The 16,213-nt window shown below is 37.6% G+C and overlaps 1 protein-coding gene across 6 annotated transcripts in view; it reads left to right on the forward strand.

Annotated features, from left to right (window-relative positions):
- The window catches only part of EML4 (EMAP like 4), a 146,846-nt gene that overhangs the window by 89,486 nt on the left and 41,147 nt on the right, over nucleotides 1-16,213 (forward strand). For 3 of the 6 annotated variants that reach the window (XM_064414379.1, XM_064414380.1, XM_064414377.1), the window contains exons 4-7: nucleotides 4,335-4,508; nucleotides 6,641-6,769; nucleotides 9,794-9,819; nucleotides 10,268-10,300. In XM_064414379.1, the coding sequence (XP_064270449.1) occupies nucleotides 4,335-4,508; nucleotides 6,641-6,769; nucleotides 9,794-9,819; nucleotides 10,268-10,300 (362 nt within the window). The remainder of the gene's footprint in view (nucleotides 1-4,334; nucleotides 4,509-6,640; nucleotides 6,770-9,793; nucleotides 9,820-10,267; nucleotides 10,301-16,213) is intronic. The other 3 variants (XM_064414378.1, XM_064414381.1, XM_064414382.1) reach the window with 3 other exon arrangements.

Raw genomic sequence — 16,213 nt, forward strand, 5'->3', positions numbered from 1 at the left:
TGATTGCATGGCTTCTTCAGCAGTAGGTTTTGTACCTATTCTTGTTTGTTGTGAAGAACAAGCTGCCAGATATAGCCACAGGGCAGAGAATACTCTAATGTGTAACTGTGGTAAGTTATGTGAACAAATTCTTGGCCTCTGTAGAGTACTCTGGTAGCTCCAGTAGCTGGTTTATCTTCTAGTGTGGATGTAAATATTGTGCTGTACAGCAAGACAGGGAAATTATATACTTCAGGGAATAAAAATGCTGCAAGCAAATATAAACTGTATGAGAATAAACCAGAAGAAGCTTTAGTGCCCTTTGGTATTTGGAAAGCGAGGGTAGTGCTCCACTCTTTGCTCTTCTCCACTTTGTAGCATTGCATAACTTTGTTTTTATTGAATTCTTACGTTTACTTTTCAACAATAAATCAGACAGGGATCAGTGTATGTCTCTATCTGCTAGTGTGACAGGCACAGGGACAAAAGACATTCCTGCAGGAAGGTATTTCTTAGTTAGCACTTCTCAATTAATCTTAGCCCTGTGGCTCTTGGCACTTTGATGAGAGCCAGTCTGGTTCCTGTAGCGTTCAGCTTGCATTTGTGCTGAATCACCTGCTTGATTCATTGGCTGCTCAACACTTGACTACATAAGAAGAGCAGAGTGGAGTGGCTGGCATCCCTTTCATCTGAGTTAAGGTCTTTAAAAGGAGTCCTGGATAGGCCAAATGAGAAAATCTTCATTTGCAGAGGGCAGCTCTCCCTGGACCCCTGGGTAACTATCCAGGGGAGGGCTTGGTGGTTCCAGTGCAGCTGAAGACACATGACTCCCTTTGTCAAGACATGGCTTTGGAAGGTTCTGTTTCCATGAGTTCCTTTCACTGTCATGTCTTTATTGCTTAAATTTGTTTGATACTTGGAAGAAACAAAATTGCCCTTTTGTAAAATTACCAGCTGAAAAAAGGGGAAAGGAAAGGCACGTAAATGCCAATAGTAGTCGCATCTGCTCACAAAGGCAGAGTAACCATGTTTATTTCTAACACTTGTTGTGTTGAAAAGGAGGGAGGCCAAAGGAGACTGGAATGTTTCACCCCACCTTATCCAGGCCTTTCTTCAGGCTGAAGCTTGAACTAGTGCAGCAGGTGCACAAGGTCATCAGTTGATAGAGAATTAACCTTTAGGTGCTAAACAAACCCCATAGCCTACCTAAGACTTTTCATGTTCTAAGGGTATGCAGCCATACTTTCAGCCAAAATATCATAAGGCCTACTTGTGTCCAAACTGTAACTGGTGTTGAAGTTTAGTGTGTGCATTTCTTCTATGAATGAGCAGTTTCATTTCCTGGACTGTTTAATCTTGTCCTGTGAACCTGAATATTGAGACCATGGATTTAATCACCTGCCTCAGTAGCTCCACAGCAGCAGGATGTCTCATTTCAGCAATGGCATGCTAAAATACCAGCAATCACTAAAATCAGAGCCCAGGAATACTCTGTGAACAGCAGGTAGATGAAGTCCCATTAACAGAGTCATGGATGTGTTGAGAAAATTTCAACCCTGTAGTTTGGACTGGAAACAGGTTTATATTTTTATACTTTATACAAACAAAAACCAACCAAACAATGACTGTCAGAGATCTGTTTGATAATTTTCCTTAAGACTAAACATTCTTCTGGAAACAGCATCTGATAACAGTAGTCTTGCTGTTTCAGAGTGACCACCATCCCTGGTAGATGCCAGTGTGTTGTGGTCCAAAGGATGAAACACCGTACTAAGTGAAATTAGAGAATCTGAAAAGTCAGGACAGGTAGTAATAGCTCTCAACTACTCACTTGTAGACTGAAGAAATGCCTCATCAGATTGGGTTTTGGAAAGAATTTTTGGATGCATTAAATGACTGCTTCCCAGAACAACTAGTCTTCAGAAACCCACAGGAAAAGATGCTGGTTTTGATTTGATTTCAGCAGTTACACAAGACCTACTAGAAGAGGTATTAGTGGGAGAGCCACTCTGTACTAGCCAGTCATAATACAATTAAGCTGAGGATTTTAGCAGAAGTGAGCAAACCAAATAAATTCAGAGCAAAGATATTCAGTACTCAGGCTGCCACATTTCTACGTGACTTCCTTCCAAATTAAAATGCCAGTCAAAAAAGAAGCCTTCTTGCAACCTGGTGATAGATAAAAGAACTTTGTTGGAATCCAAGCATACCTTGTGCTACAATCCAGAGTGAAACCAGAGTGGTCCAGTGATTCTCATGGCCCAACAAAAAAAATTAAAGAGTGAACCTCATGTCAGAGAAGTGAAATGGATAATGCACAGTGACAAGCTCAGTGAAGACATTCCCACACTGAACCTGTGGTTTCTAGGAGACAGATCAGATGAGTTTGGGTAGGAACACAGAAAATATGAGTCTGAACTGATAAATTAGATGATATGCTGCTCTCAGCAGGTGGCATTCAACTGAGCCTGCTGGGGGAGTGCAGAGGTGAATTGGTGATGTGTCACTGCTCAATAGGACATTACAAAAAGTGGTGTGTACCTGTCACAGCAGGAATAGAGAGGACTTCTGTTTTCTTCTGTGAAAAGAGATTCCGGGAATTTATTTCGCTGTACTGCATTTCTTCCAACAAAATGCACAAATATTAAGTGTAGTGTGCTTTACCCAGCAGTACAAGCTAAGTATTCTGATTAAAAAAATAAAATTTCTATGCTACTAGTTAATTAAGGATTTTTGGTTATAAATTATTAATCAAAGCCTCACAGTTCTCCAAGCTTTGTTCTCTGTGATCACGTATATGCCCTCAAGGAATGTGAAAGCTCTTTGTTTTGCTTTCATCTGGTTTTTTTTGAAAAGAAAATGTCACTCTGATTGATTATATTGACATTTTAAACTAGATAGTATGTTTTACAGTAGAGATCCTGAGTGATCCTTACAGATTTGTCTGGGTTTCATGTTCATGTTTTGACCTGTTTTTCAATGCGTCTCTTCTCTGAAAGCAGTTGTAAAAGTTGAACTCCTGTAAGCCTTGGGGGTTTTGTCTCAGTGGTAGATGATACAATTTAACTGAAATAAGAAAAGAAGCAAAAAAAATTTTTCTTAAGAATGATACGTTTAAATTAGGTGCCCGTTTTTTATTAATTTATTTTGAATGCTGCTTTACTATTTTCTTCGCGTTTTGGGAAAAGGTAAATGGAAATACAAATAACTATGGTAATGCAAGAATTCAAGGTGGGGGGGGGAAATTGTTGTGAAGGAAAAAAAATTGGATTTTTATGTTCAGAAAGATACTCTTCCTTTTTTTACTTTGCAGGTTACTTTGACCCTAAGAGAAAAATCTTTCTATTACATTTTTAGCTGTTGTTTGTATCTTGCTTTATTTATTCACTGAGAAATCTGTCTTGAAAGATTTAATGTTTTTACCTTAGAAAAGAAATAGGCCGTGCACTTGAGAGTACTTTTCTCTTCCAGGTCCCAGTATTGTTTGTGTGATTCTGTATATTGCAAAGTATGTAACTTCATAGAAGAGCCTTTTAATTAATCTTTCTGTTTACTCAGCAAACCTTTGGTTTGGTTCTTAATAGATTTAAGGTTGGTAATGATATGTATTTAAATCAGTTTCAAACATTAAACTAATAAATACAGCACTATAAAAATAAAGATGTGTTCTTAGCTGTCATGGCTGAAGGCATTAAAAAGTGGTGAGACAATCTGATATTAGTTAACTAGAGATCAAAACAGCCATTTGTTTCAATCAGGGATGATTTCCTTTGAACTCTGGTGCAGCCAAGGAGAGCCCAGGGACCAGCACCAGCATTCCAGGGCTTTGGTGGCATCTCAAAGATAGTGGCATGTATGTCCACAAATACAGTTTCATGGTGAGCTTACACTAATGAGAGAGAGCACAAGTCTGCCTTGGCTTGCTCTGAACCTTGGCCGGCAGCACGACAAGGCGGTCAGTGAGCTCTGAGAGGATGGTTTCTTCCTGAGGGACAGCAGATTTGTGGAGCATCAATTCGTGTCAGTTTTGAATGCTGCAGGAGAACCCGTGAATGAAGGACACACTCAAAGTTGTATTAATTTTAAAATCATAGTTAACATAGTACAGCTGAAATAAATAATCTTCCATGTCTCCCTGACTGTTTTTATTGTTGGAAAGAGTGGATAAACCTTAGTTCAGCAAAATGCTAACATGGAGAAATTGAGTAAATAATCAAGGTGTTCTTTTGGTGGTTGTATATAGTAAGTTGTTAAATGCCTCTCCCATCTTTTCACAGAGGACGTTTTCTCCCACCTTGCTAATTTATTTGCTTGTTCTCTTTTTTTCCCTCCCTATGTTACACTTTATTTTACAGCGGTACAGAAAAAAAGAAGGAAAAAGCTCCAGGACAAAAAGAAAAAAAAGAGGACTCTCATTCTAATGATCAAAGTGCACAAACTCAAGCATCACCTTCTCCCCAGCCCTCCTCACAGACTCTCCAAACACACAGGCAAACTCCAGAAAGCAAGAGTTCTGCTCCAGCTAAAAGGTTTTCACAGTACCACAGTACAGAACTAGCAATGACTGTAATGATACTGGGTTCATATTTGACAACAAGTCATGTGAAATAGTTCTAATCTCATGATCAAACTAAGGTTGGATACTTTTTCTGCTAGAGAAGATGCATTCCATATGCACTGCAGCAGAACAAATACATGAAGATGCATGTTTTTTTTAATACATTTTTAAGATTACAGAGTTTTTTTGTTCTCAGATTAAAATCCTAATACAGTAGATTACCTCTAATCAGCCATGATTATAAAATATTTAATGATCACTGACTTGATTCTTCTCAAATACACTTCATAGATTGTCTGACATAGCTGAATTATGGAGTGTATTTTCCACATGGCCATTATTATGTTTCATAACAGTATTTTTTAAATACTAGTATGATTGCAACCCTTGGTTCAGGAATTTTTGCTCTCAAATTATTCTGTGAAGTGACTGCAGTTTTGTTTTTGGTTTTTTTTTTTTTTTTTTTTTTTTTTTTTTTAATTTATTTTATTTCATGGCCTTTCCATTTAAATTCCTGCTAGGTTGCAGGATAGCTTACTTTCATTCTTTACATGAATGAAGTTCTGGTTTTATACTCAGATCATAGGACAACTTGACTTGAGTAAATGTAGAAATTCATTGAGGATTGCCTCTTAAGTTTCTACTAATTTTTGTGGGAATTAGGCACGGGGGGGGAAATGTACATTTTAGAGATACTAGACTGCATTTTGAAGTCAAGAAAATGGCTTTTAAGATTTGGATGATAGCTTCTGAGTTTCAAAACTATGCAGATCACTTGGCATGGTTTCTTTTAGTTTTGTTTTGGTTTTTTTATTCATTGTCACCTTACCATTTTGGAAGGTGTAATTTTTTTTCTTTTACTCTCTGGCACTTAGATACTGAAACAAAATGAAAATTCAGTTTATTACTTTGAAATTGACCCATTTGGTTCACAAGATTGTTGTCTTGCATCGCTTGAATTCACAGCTCTTATAAATATTTAAACTTCCACTTGACTGGTGCATGTTATAACACTCCATAAAGGCTCTGTCTCCATGTCTTGCACAAACCTGTGAGTTGTCTGAAGCTGAACTTGCGGCCTGTTGTTCTCTTGCCTGGTATCTCCCTGTAATGATGTCTGAAGTCTTGCTTACTAATCTTTTGCAGTGTGGGGAAAAATAAATGCCTTTTTCAGTCTCCTAAGGGTTTAACTTGATTTGATTAACTTGTTTGTCACAGGACCTTTGAGCCTCTTGAGGTGCTGTAGAAGGAGCTTGCCATTTCTAAGGTTGCATTTCAGGACTTAACTCCTGCAAAAAGCATTTCTGACAGGATGAAGTGTGATACTATTAGCAGGACATGTGCAAACTCTAAATGAGCTGGGTGAAGGATAATTTGGGCTAGGTAACTTTTTGAACATGTATTCTCTGATTAAGGCACATGTGAGATTATTGAACTAGTGACTGCAAAATTTGCAAGTTCCCATTAGTGTAAGTTGGCTGCAATAGGATTGCTGAAGAATTATGTCAGAATTCATGGGTTTAATTGTCTGTAGTATCAGGCCAAACCTAGCTTGTCTTACTCATGCAAGAGTTTGCAGACATTTGTTTCAAAAAGATTAAAGCCATTAATGTGATTTAGTATGTGCTAACTGCAAAGCTTCTATATGAAACTTTAATCTGATAGAACTGTTCTGCCTCAAAAATCAATGTGCTAAAGCTGATGAACAGTTAATCAGGGAAATTACATTGTTATCTACTTAATTGATTTTTTAATATAGTTTATTCTTTCAGGCTTATATACTTAGCCTCATTTTTTCCACTACTGTAATTTGTTAGTGATGTAGTAATGAAGTATAGAATTATTTTGTTCAAGTCTTTATGTAAGAGCATTTAGAAATGGAAAATAATAGATAAAACATGTGGCAATTGTCCTGCTCAATTGTTTTCATTCATCCAGTTAGAACTTTTTGACTAATCTTTTTTCCCTGTTTTGTGCTGCAGCTTGAAGGAAGATCTAGCTCTGCTTTTGTCTCCTGCTGCTTGATCTGTCCATTTGCGTATGAGTTCCAGTTATTGTTGCATTATTATCTTGTAATTGTAAAACTTCTTTTGTTTCTTCTAGCATAAAGAAATCCTTGACTGTTGAAAAAGCTCACAGTGCTTGGGAGAGTTCAGATGACAGTCGAAACAAGCTGATGAGAGTAGCATCAACATCTAAGTTAATATCAAAAGTGGCAAAGAATGCAGACAAGTATGTATTGGTTTGGTAAATAAAAACAAGAGAACCCAAGAGTCAAAATATTATGAAATCACACAATTCTAGTGAACTTACTAATGTGTATGGTAGGACCTTCTGCATCTTTGTTTTCTACCATGAGTACTTACATAACCTTACACTTTGGTGCTCCAGGTGCCCATGGAATTTTAAGATTATTATAAAGTGATTCTTGTGTAAATATGTTTTAATATTGCCTGTTTGGATTAGCAGAATTATGACATTTTATGGCTTAATGCCAGTGATGTGAAACTTCCCGCTGGTTGGTTGGTTTTTTTTTTCCTAATTAAAGCTGATTAGAAAATGCAAGTGTATTTCCTTGGAGTCAGTTTCTGGATTTCACGTAGGCTATGTTTCCAAAGTAGACTGTAATAGTAGGAATAGACTTTTATGATTTCAGATAGGTCCCACAATTTAACTGTTTAGCAGGTTCCTGGTTGCACATTCTGGGTGACAGGCAGGGATCTTCTTTTCAGTGTCACCTTCAGCACGTGATGTGCTGTAGCCAGCCATTGCTCTCACGCCCTTCCACAGCAGCAGGCTTTCTTGGATTGGGGTCTCCAGTCAGTGCCTCTGGGGGTGAATAGCACAGAGTAGTTACTCCTGTCAGCACAGGGGCAACAATTTGCTTTTTGCTGTAACCCCACACTGCTGGCCTCTATTGTGACCCACTCTTGTCCTCAGTACTCTGCCATTTGGGTTTCCCACTTTGTATTCACACACTTAATTTCTTTTTTTGACTTTGTTGAAATTTTTCTGTAATTGCTGTGTTGATTTTTTGACTGATCCTTCTCCTATTTGCCAATATCCTCCTAGTGTGCTGGCATACTCTTCCAGCTAGGTGTTGTCTGCAGATTCCTAGATCTGCTAATTAATCTTCATGCTAACAGCCCAAGGCAGAACTACCTGAAAACCATTCTGAAATAAAGCACTTCAGACCTTTCAGAGTAATTGCCAGTTTTTTTTATGATTATGTCTGTAGTGCTCTCCTTAGCTTGCATCTGAGACTATCAAATACCTAGTCAAGAGTGGTGCAAGCGCATTCCTTCTTCCCTGGGAATGCAAAGAACAAAACAAACTAATCTTGGGCGTGGATAGCGGCACATTTACTAAAAGCTTTATGCTTAGCCTGAAGAGTTCTGCAGAGCAGTGGAGTGCTATGTGTGAGAGGATTATGTGTTACATATTTTGCAAGTATTTCCTTTCCTTTTATAATTGGTTTTCACTGCTGGAATTTAAAAGCCCTCTGGCAATTTAGATTATAGCATGGCACTGCTGGATAATATTTTGGAATGACAAAACCCTCTGCCTTGATTTTTTTGCTGGGGTTTTTACTATGCTGCTAAAATACCTTTTACAGTGTAATACATATTTCAAATTTGCTAAAAGTAAAAAATAAATTTTACTTTTATTGATTCTTTATATATTGGTTCAGACATGGTCAAAATAGAGGTATTTTATTTCATTTTTCTGTTATTCTGCTTATTTCTGAGAGATCTCAAATGTTGCCCTTCTACTAATGTAGAATAAAAGTCAGTTATCTAACAAAAGCATGGAGAAGAAAAGATTAGTTTCAATTATTGTTGGAGAAAGCTGTCTGTAACTTGAAGCTGCTGTACCTTAACTATATTTGGCAAAAACAAAGCCTCAAACATGAATTGTAGACCACCACCTGCTTAAAGTGTGGGTGTTTTATTGTTGTGTCCTTTCTTCTTAAGCTGAGATTTAAGGACATACATTAATAATAATTTCTTACTCACTTTGTGTGCCATATTTCCATAAGAGCTGGTTGGTATTGTGCAAAGACATATTGTATTCAATTTATTGTTCCCAATTAGAAACATTGGCCTGATCTCCTTGATGCTATGGAGGTCTTGTGCAAGGGAACAGAATTCAACCCCCTAATGTGGGCCCCAGGACAGAAATGTTTTACATATGCTTTGCACTATCAGCCCAGGATATGAACTTTGTTTACGCAGCTCAGCCTGTAAGTCAGCACAGGGCTGCAAATCAGTCTGATAAAGGCATAAGAAGCAAGAGGGCTCCCACGGCAGCCCATCATTCAGTGGTGTTCAGGCAAGACTGGGAATCCACTTCAAATTTTTCATTTGATAGTGTGGCAAAGGGTGATTCCACCAGCAGCCAGAGATTACTTTCCTTATGCATATGCTTGACCCTTTGTCACTGTTACAAAAATTTGACCTCCATCCAGCTAAAAATACTGGATGCCACTCATACCTTTCTGCTGAATTTCAAATGAATTCAAGAGGGTGTTTTATGCAGTGCATTCTCCCATCAAGGAGTGTTATTCTATTAACAATTAGGTCTGTATGCTGGAAATTAGTATTTCTTCCCTCTGCACAAAATTAAAAAAAAATTACTGAGTTTTTTTATGAGTAACTCATTTCTGGCTCTGGTAAGGAGAGATGTCTCAACTACACTCTATTGGAGACTTAATGTTGCACATCCAGTAATGCTGCAGGGATCTGGTTTAAGTGAAACTGCAACTTGCTTACATTTAATCCATGTGTCAAATAGAGTTAATTCCTAGAAAAAATTGTGCTGTTGTGTGCTGACAGCTTATTTTGACAGGTGTTAAATGCTTTGCATGCAGGCCTGAGGATGTTTGGCAGCTTAAAATATTTGGTTATTACAAGTTCTCACTCTCAAAATGGAATTTTCTGTTCACAAGGAACATACCCTCTATAATTTATTTTTAAAAGCTTTTTTTGTTTGGAATTTTCAGAGTAATTCTTAGAAGCCCTTCTCATAGGGCCAAAGGCTAAGTTACTTGAAAGGTACAGTGAGCTGCATAGAATAATATATTAATAAAAATGCCCTGCAATGATCAAGATTAGCTGTTGAGCATGGTATACTAGACTTACACTGTACACAGAATTTGATGAGATTGCCAAATGCAGTAATGGGTAAAAATTGATGGTATTGCCTTGATAAGCATTTTGCATATTATTAATGATAATATTTTGAATTTTTCCACAGGCACAAAGATGTCATTGTCAGCCAAGGTAAATAAAAACATTTATTTTTAAATACTGGATGAAGTTGAAAATATTTGCTTTTGACTGAATAGTATTTCCTGTAAATGAATACATTTGGACATATGCTTATGAAACAGGGGTTTAGAGGTAAAATGGCATTAATCAACTCCAAGAATTCATTTGGCAAAATGTTACTCCAGACACGTATATAATCTTTAAAATTATGGAGAAATACCTCATCAGATTGGATCTTTAGTAAGTACAGAAGTTTTTGGTAGGTGGGTGGTGGGAGGATTTGATTTATTTTTGTCAAACAAACCATTTTCTAAAAATTATTTTCTCTATGTATATGTGCACAGAGAGAGGTTATAAAAATAATCTAAAATTTTGACCTATGTACCAGTCTTAATCCAAGCAAGTGTGAGTGAGACTTTAGAAATAGTTTTAAGATATTTTATTTCTGTCCCATAACTAGCAAAAATGTCAACTCGTGAAAAAAACAGCCAAGGTAAGAATTAAGCTATGCCCTTTGGTCGCTTTCTTCTAATTTAGCACTCTCACAAATCTTTTATTTGGCTTTTCACCATCAAAGAGCATCATTCTCTTAATCATTGTCTTAATATTTTAGCTCTGTTCTCATGGAAATTTATATGCATATGCACATTGCAATCTGTATGGGGACTATTTGGGAATAGTTCAATTATGGCACATATAATTTCATCAGAGAAGAATATATGTTCAACTAGAAGCCTTGCATTGTTGCATAAGATATCAGAGTGTTAAGAACTGCCAACTAAAAGATTTGTTTTATCTCAGCTTTCTGTCTTGCCAATATTACAACATATAAATGCTGATTAGACAAGAACAGAGACTGAAGGTTTTAATAGTCTCCTGAAATGAAAAATGAGTCTATTCTGAAGTGTATGTCTCTGCACCAATGAATCGTGCATTCTCTGGCTACCTGCTGCTGCTGGCTTGTTCAGTCAGGAAAAGGAGCCATCTATCTGAACATTTGGGATGTGACAACAAGAGTCCACTTCTGGTGTTGCAAAACTACTCTGCTTTGAATGTCCTGCAAACTGTACTGAAGCATGCAGTTTCAAAACTAAAGCATGTAACCCAAGTGCATGCTGTACACAGCAGATCTATGTACAGGGGTTTTGTCTTGTGCTTTTTTGCTGCTAATTAAAAAATCTGTAGTCTTCAGATTCTGTGCTGTCAGCAAGTTTGCATTATTCACACTTTGATTGCTTTTGGTCTCCTTCAAAAAAGAAAAAAAAAGCCCTCCAGTTTTTTGAAAGTTAATATATGAATTGCTGGAATGAAAGCAAAAATCAACTTGCATCCAATTGCTTTATCTTTTTCTAGTTCACAGAGAAATTACAGGTATAAAAATATTCTGAATTAATGCTTACCAAAAGCACCTTCAGAGACAGGATGTGTGAAAGGGAATGAATAAGTATTAAGAACAAAGAAGAAATGTTACATTACGCCATGGTGCTTAACACTAGCTGTGGAACAGTACATATGTGCAGTAAAAGGAAGGCTAATCAGTAGTGGCCAGACCAGCTGCAATTTAGCTTTGCAAGTTTTTGAATAAAACTATTATATTAAAAATACCTTTCCCCGTAAAACCAGCTATTTACAAAACCAAGTTATGTATAGCTAAAATACCTTCAGTACTAATTACTTTCTTACAATGTGCTTCTACAAGTCTGCTTGTTCTGCCCAAAATGGACCATCCTGAAGTTCTCTCATTCTAGTAGCTGTAACTTCAGTGACCTCAATGTGTTCCTTATCTTCTGTGTTACTGTGCAGAGGATGTCATGCATGGGCCCCTTCCAAGTGTGTCATGCCATAGTCTGTCCTGAGCCTAACTGGAATCAAAGAGAAACATGATGCAGATAAGAGGGCTCCACACATGTGGGAGGTGGAGGGAAAGTCTTGTAATAGAAAATACATTTGCTTCCATTTTAAATACATGGAGTGGCAAAACATAGTTCTGTCTCTAACAGGAATGCGGATACAATTAGAGGATTCAAAGTTGTTTTGGTTTTTTGGTGGTTTTTTTTTTTAGGTTTTTTTTGGGTTTTTTTTTTTTTGTTTTTGTTTTGTTTTGTTTTTAATATGGACAATTGAATGTATTTTTGACAGGTTTTAGAGTGTGTCTGAGACTGTTAGCTTTTATGTTGTGTTTGCTGCCACAGAAAAAAGCCTGTGTAGGTTGCTGTTTTTGCAGCAGTTTACCCATCCTTCCCAGTATAAGCTTAGCAATACTTGGTCACTTGTCCTTCAGGGCAGATGGCTTTAGCCTGTTTTGTACTTGACAGTTGCCATATAAGTAAAACAATGTCCAGTTGGTGCCTTGACCAAGCTGGTCAGGAAGCTGAAGAGTTGTACAGACAGTTAGCATCATGTTTCTGAGGTAAATCCTGTGGTCTTGGACAGTGTTGTCTTGGATAGGGTGGGATGAATAGTTGCCCTTTCTCATGGTGTTTGTACAGAAACTTCCTGTTCTGGAAGGCAGGAGCACAAAAAGTTACAGCTGCTTTAATGCTCCTTTGTGACATGCCAGCCTTTGCCTCTGGGGGTGAGCAGTCTCTAGCACATTGTTAATTAAGTTACAGCAGCTCCCCTGAGCTGCTCATTTCACTGAGCTGTGTGTAAAACACTGTGTATGCTCCCAGCACTCATCTCCCGTAAGGATTGCATCCATGTGCTTCCTAGACCTAGAAATTCTGTGAAGGAGGCTCTTGGGAAGACTGCTGGTGTGCAAATTGTAAAGCTTCAAAGCAAATCTACAGTAAAAATACATCAGTGTCTTTATACACACATAAAATAAGTTGGGAATCACTGTGAAATTGCAAATTTTCATAGCAGAAGGTGTTTGCATAGGATCATGGGATGGAAGACGTCAATTTTGTGTTGCTTTGAACATCCTGGAATCACTTTGTTTCCTTTTTATGATTCAGCTAATAAAAAAATAGCTTTAAAAATGTTGGTATGATATAGTACCACAAAATACAGCTGAACACATTTTTGCACGCTTAGCTCTCAGAATGTAATTTTTCTAGCAGCAGAAGATACTGCAGTTATATCTACTCTGTAGATTCATTGTGGTTTCTGTTGGTGTTGGTATTAGCTATTAAAGTGAAAGACTTGGGGAGCAAGTGAGAGTCATAGCTGAGCTTCAGCAGTGAAAGGCATTAGCTGTGGTGTCGGAATTGGCTTTGGTTTGGTGTGGAGTCCCTCAGAGAGTGTTGCATGTAAATGTCAGCAGGACCTAGGCAATTCTCTCCTGCCAGGAGCAGCAGCAGCATGGGGAGCCACAGCCTGCAGCTGTCTTGTGGGCAGCCACTTGATTTTTTTTTTTTGGTTTATCTCCTTGCCAAAGCCACAAGTGCTGCAGTGTCATCTCGTACCTTCTCAATACCCAGTTTTGTCTCTCCCACTTGGGTTGAATTGTATGTACTTCAAGTAAGGTTAGTCCTGAGCTTTATGCTCCTGGTTATGTGTTGCAACAGAGGTCGTAGGGTCAGTTTGTTTGTTTGTCCTTGTAAACCACCAACATTTTTAGAGTAAAATCCAGTACTAAAATTCTGTGAAAATCCAATAAAGCTATGGGTAAAATGAACAGGTGCTTACTACAGCCTTAAAAAGACCCTAACTAAAGTTACTCTTTTAAATTCTTTACCAGCAGGTGTTTATAATTCCCTATTAAAGCCATCTTGCTTCTCACTTCAGCAGAAACATTTTTTAAAGTATTAATCATAAGACATTCATATTTTTATACCCAAAAGTTAAAGACCTGGCTTATTTTGAGATAAAAGGTAATTTATTTCCCTGAGATTGTGTGTTTGAGTTTGGTTTTCAGTGATAGCAGCTCCATATATGAATCACTTGTTCACTTATTATAAAGTAATAAGAGGCACTTAAACTTTTTGGATGGCAATAAAAACCATATGTGAAAGAATTAATGAAAACCATGCACTGCATTCCTAAGGTTTTTGGACTTTTTTTTTTAAATTGTGCTTTTTTGGTTTCCAGTACTTTTTCTTCTGTTAGTTTAACTGTGTTATAGTTTTAGCTTCATGGACAGAGCAGTTGTGGAGCACACAATGGAAAATATGTACCCTGCTGACAATGTGTGCTGTCTGTGGAGAGTTCAAAGGCTACCTCAGACTGCTTTCTCATCAGACAGTGATTTTGTATCAGATGGTTGTTGAAGGTGCTCCTATACCTGAGAGCAAATAGACACCCCCATCTATCATTACTGAGCTTCTTGCTCTTCTTCAGGCACAGTGCATATTGTTAAAAACCATCAATACTGTCACAAAACCAAATAGCGTACTTGGGAGTTTTTATCACCAATACTTGGTGAAGTCAGCATTCTATAATTTAAGCAGGAAGCATTTATATAGAGTCTTACTGAGCATATTTGCATCCAGTATTCCTTGCTCAGTCTTTGTTTTTCTTTTTTTTTATAAAAAGCTGTAGTTTAATATTAAACTTCACTTGTTTCAGTGCTAATGGTAACTGCTGTTAGTATCTAGATTCATAATGTCACCCAATAAATGAAAAAGCAAAATTCACTTATCAGGTTATGTAAAATTAGTAACCAAAGATCTGTTAAGAAATTTCAATGCAAAGCTGTAAAATCACTCCAAATCAGGGCAAGTCTCTCGTCTCATCTATTGTATTTGACTGTTTGGCTGGCATTGCACCAGGGCTCTGTAACAGCAGTGCATGTCTGTCTGTCTGTCAGGTGCAGCAGGCATTGGCACATAGTAGCTTGGGGTGAGAGATGGCAGACCTACAGGCACATGGTAATTCCACTGTAAGGTTGAATGTAACGGTCTGGGCTTGGTGGCTGAATTTGGTTATTTGTCTCTGTGCTGTTAGCACTGGTTTAAATTAGAAACAGGCTTCTAAGCTCTTGTCCCTCAGGTTAGTGGTCCTGCAGAGTTCTTGGACACAGGCCTGAAAGCAGAAGGCTTGTGGGAAAGAAGCTATTTGTAGTTTTAAAAAGCATAGCTTCACTAGTCAAGCAACTAGAAGGTGAAGACAGATTAATAAATGGACCCTGGATGTGGTAGTTGATTGTATATTATTAGAGTGTTCTGCGTGGCCAAGATAGCTGGAGTCTTTTGGGGTTTTTCATTTGCTTGTAAATCACTTTAGGGTGCTGCTACACAAAAATAGAACTGAGCTGGGGTTTTTATGCACTGGCCCATGTTGAACTTTCAAACTAGATGGGGTGGAACCTACTGAAAAATAGTCATGAATAATTTGCAGAATTACTGTAATAATTCCTTTAGAACTAAACTTGTGTATGTATATAATTACTGTATGCTCATTAGACATCCCATTATGTACACTCTTGCTAGATGAAGAGCAGTTAATTACAGCACAGACTTGTGTGGCTACCTCAGTATCTTATCTAATGAGGAATAGTGTAATATAAAATATATTCTCTAATATTGTGTCCAATCTTGTTGAAGAAATCATTAATTGAGGGTGAAGGTTTCTCACATGCCTCTACAAAACTACTTGATGACTTTTTTTTGCGGCATGTTTTTTTGGAAAATGGGAGGATTTTGTAGTGTCACTGTCTTCAAATTTCTGAAGTGTCTGAATAGTAGCTTTCATGTCTTCTGAATTGCTTTTTGCCCTAGATACTTCTGAGTTAATCTACAAAGACTTCTTTGATCTTTTTTTCTCCTCCTTTCCTATTTTTATTATTTTCCTTTGCAAGCCTTTCATATTCCCCTAAGAATATGATTCAGGGAAAGTAATAAATTTCTTAAGCGCCACCGCATGAGTCTTTCTGTGCTGGCTTCATGGAAACACTAATTTCAGCCTTTCAGATGGTTGGTACTGCAATGTCTTTGCTGTCTGTTATCACTTGCAGTGTTTTTCATTGGCCTTACCTTCCAGCTTGCTTTTCCTGATTTGCTGTGTTCTAAACTTTCTTCCAAAGTTGAATTAATAGAAATTGTTGGGAGTTGAATTTTAATGTTATTGAGCTGTTCTTCAACTTTTTTTTTTAATAAGGCCTGATTAAAAGCTTATTCATGCTAATGGGAATCTCCTCTTGGTACGAGGAGGCTTTGCAGAAAACTTTCAGTCAGTTCACTGTTATTCTACAAATGTTATTTGTCCCTAGTTTTAGTCAGTCCTGGATTGCTATGCCTTGTCAACAGGTTCCTTGCATGCAAGGTAACTGTGCTGGCTTACAGTGACTGTCAGAGAAGATGCACTCATTTCCTTGCAGGTCAGCCAGGCTTCTGGAGCTCCCTCTCACTAGCAGCACCTTGTTTCACCAACATATTTATCCCTTTCTTCTCTGTTAGGCTGTAAACTTCCAAAGAACTTTCTGTAGATACTTTGGTTGCTAACATCTACCTCCAGCCTGCTGGGA

This window comes from Passer domesticus, chromosome 3 (genome assembly GCF_036417665.1).
Source record: "Passer domesticus isolate bPasDom1 chromosome 3, bPasDom1.hap1, whole genome shotgun sequence".
NCBI classification, from domain to species: domain Eukaryota; kingdom Metazoa; phylum Chordata; class Aves; order Passeriformes; family Passeridae; genus Passer; species Passer domesticus.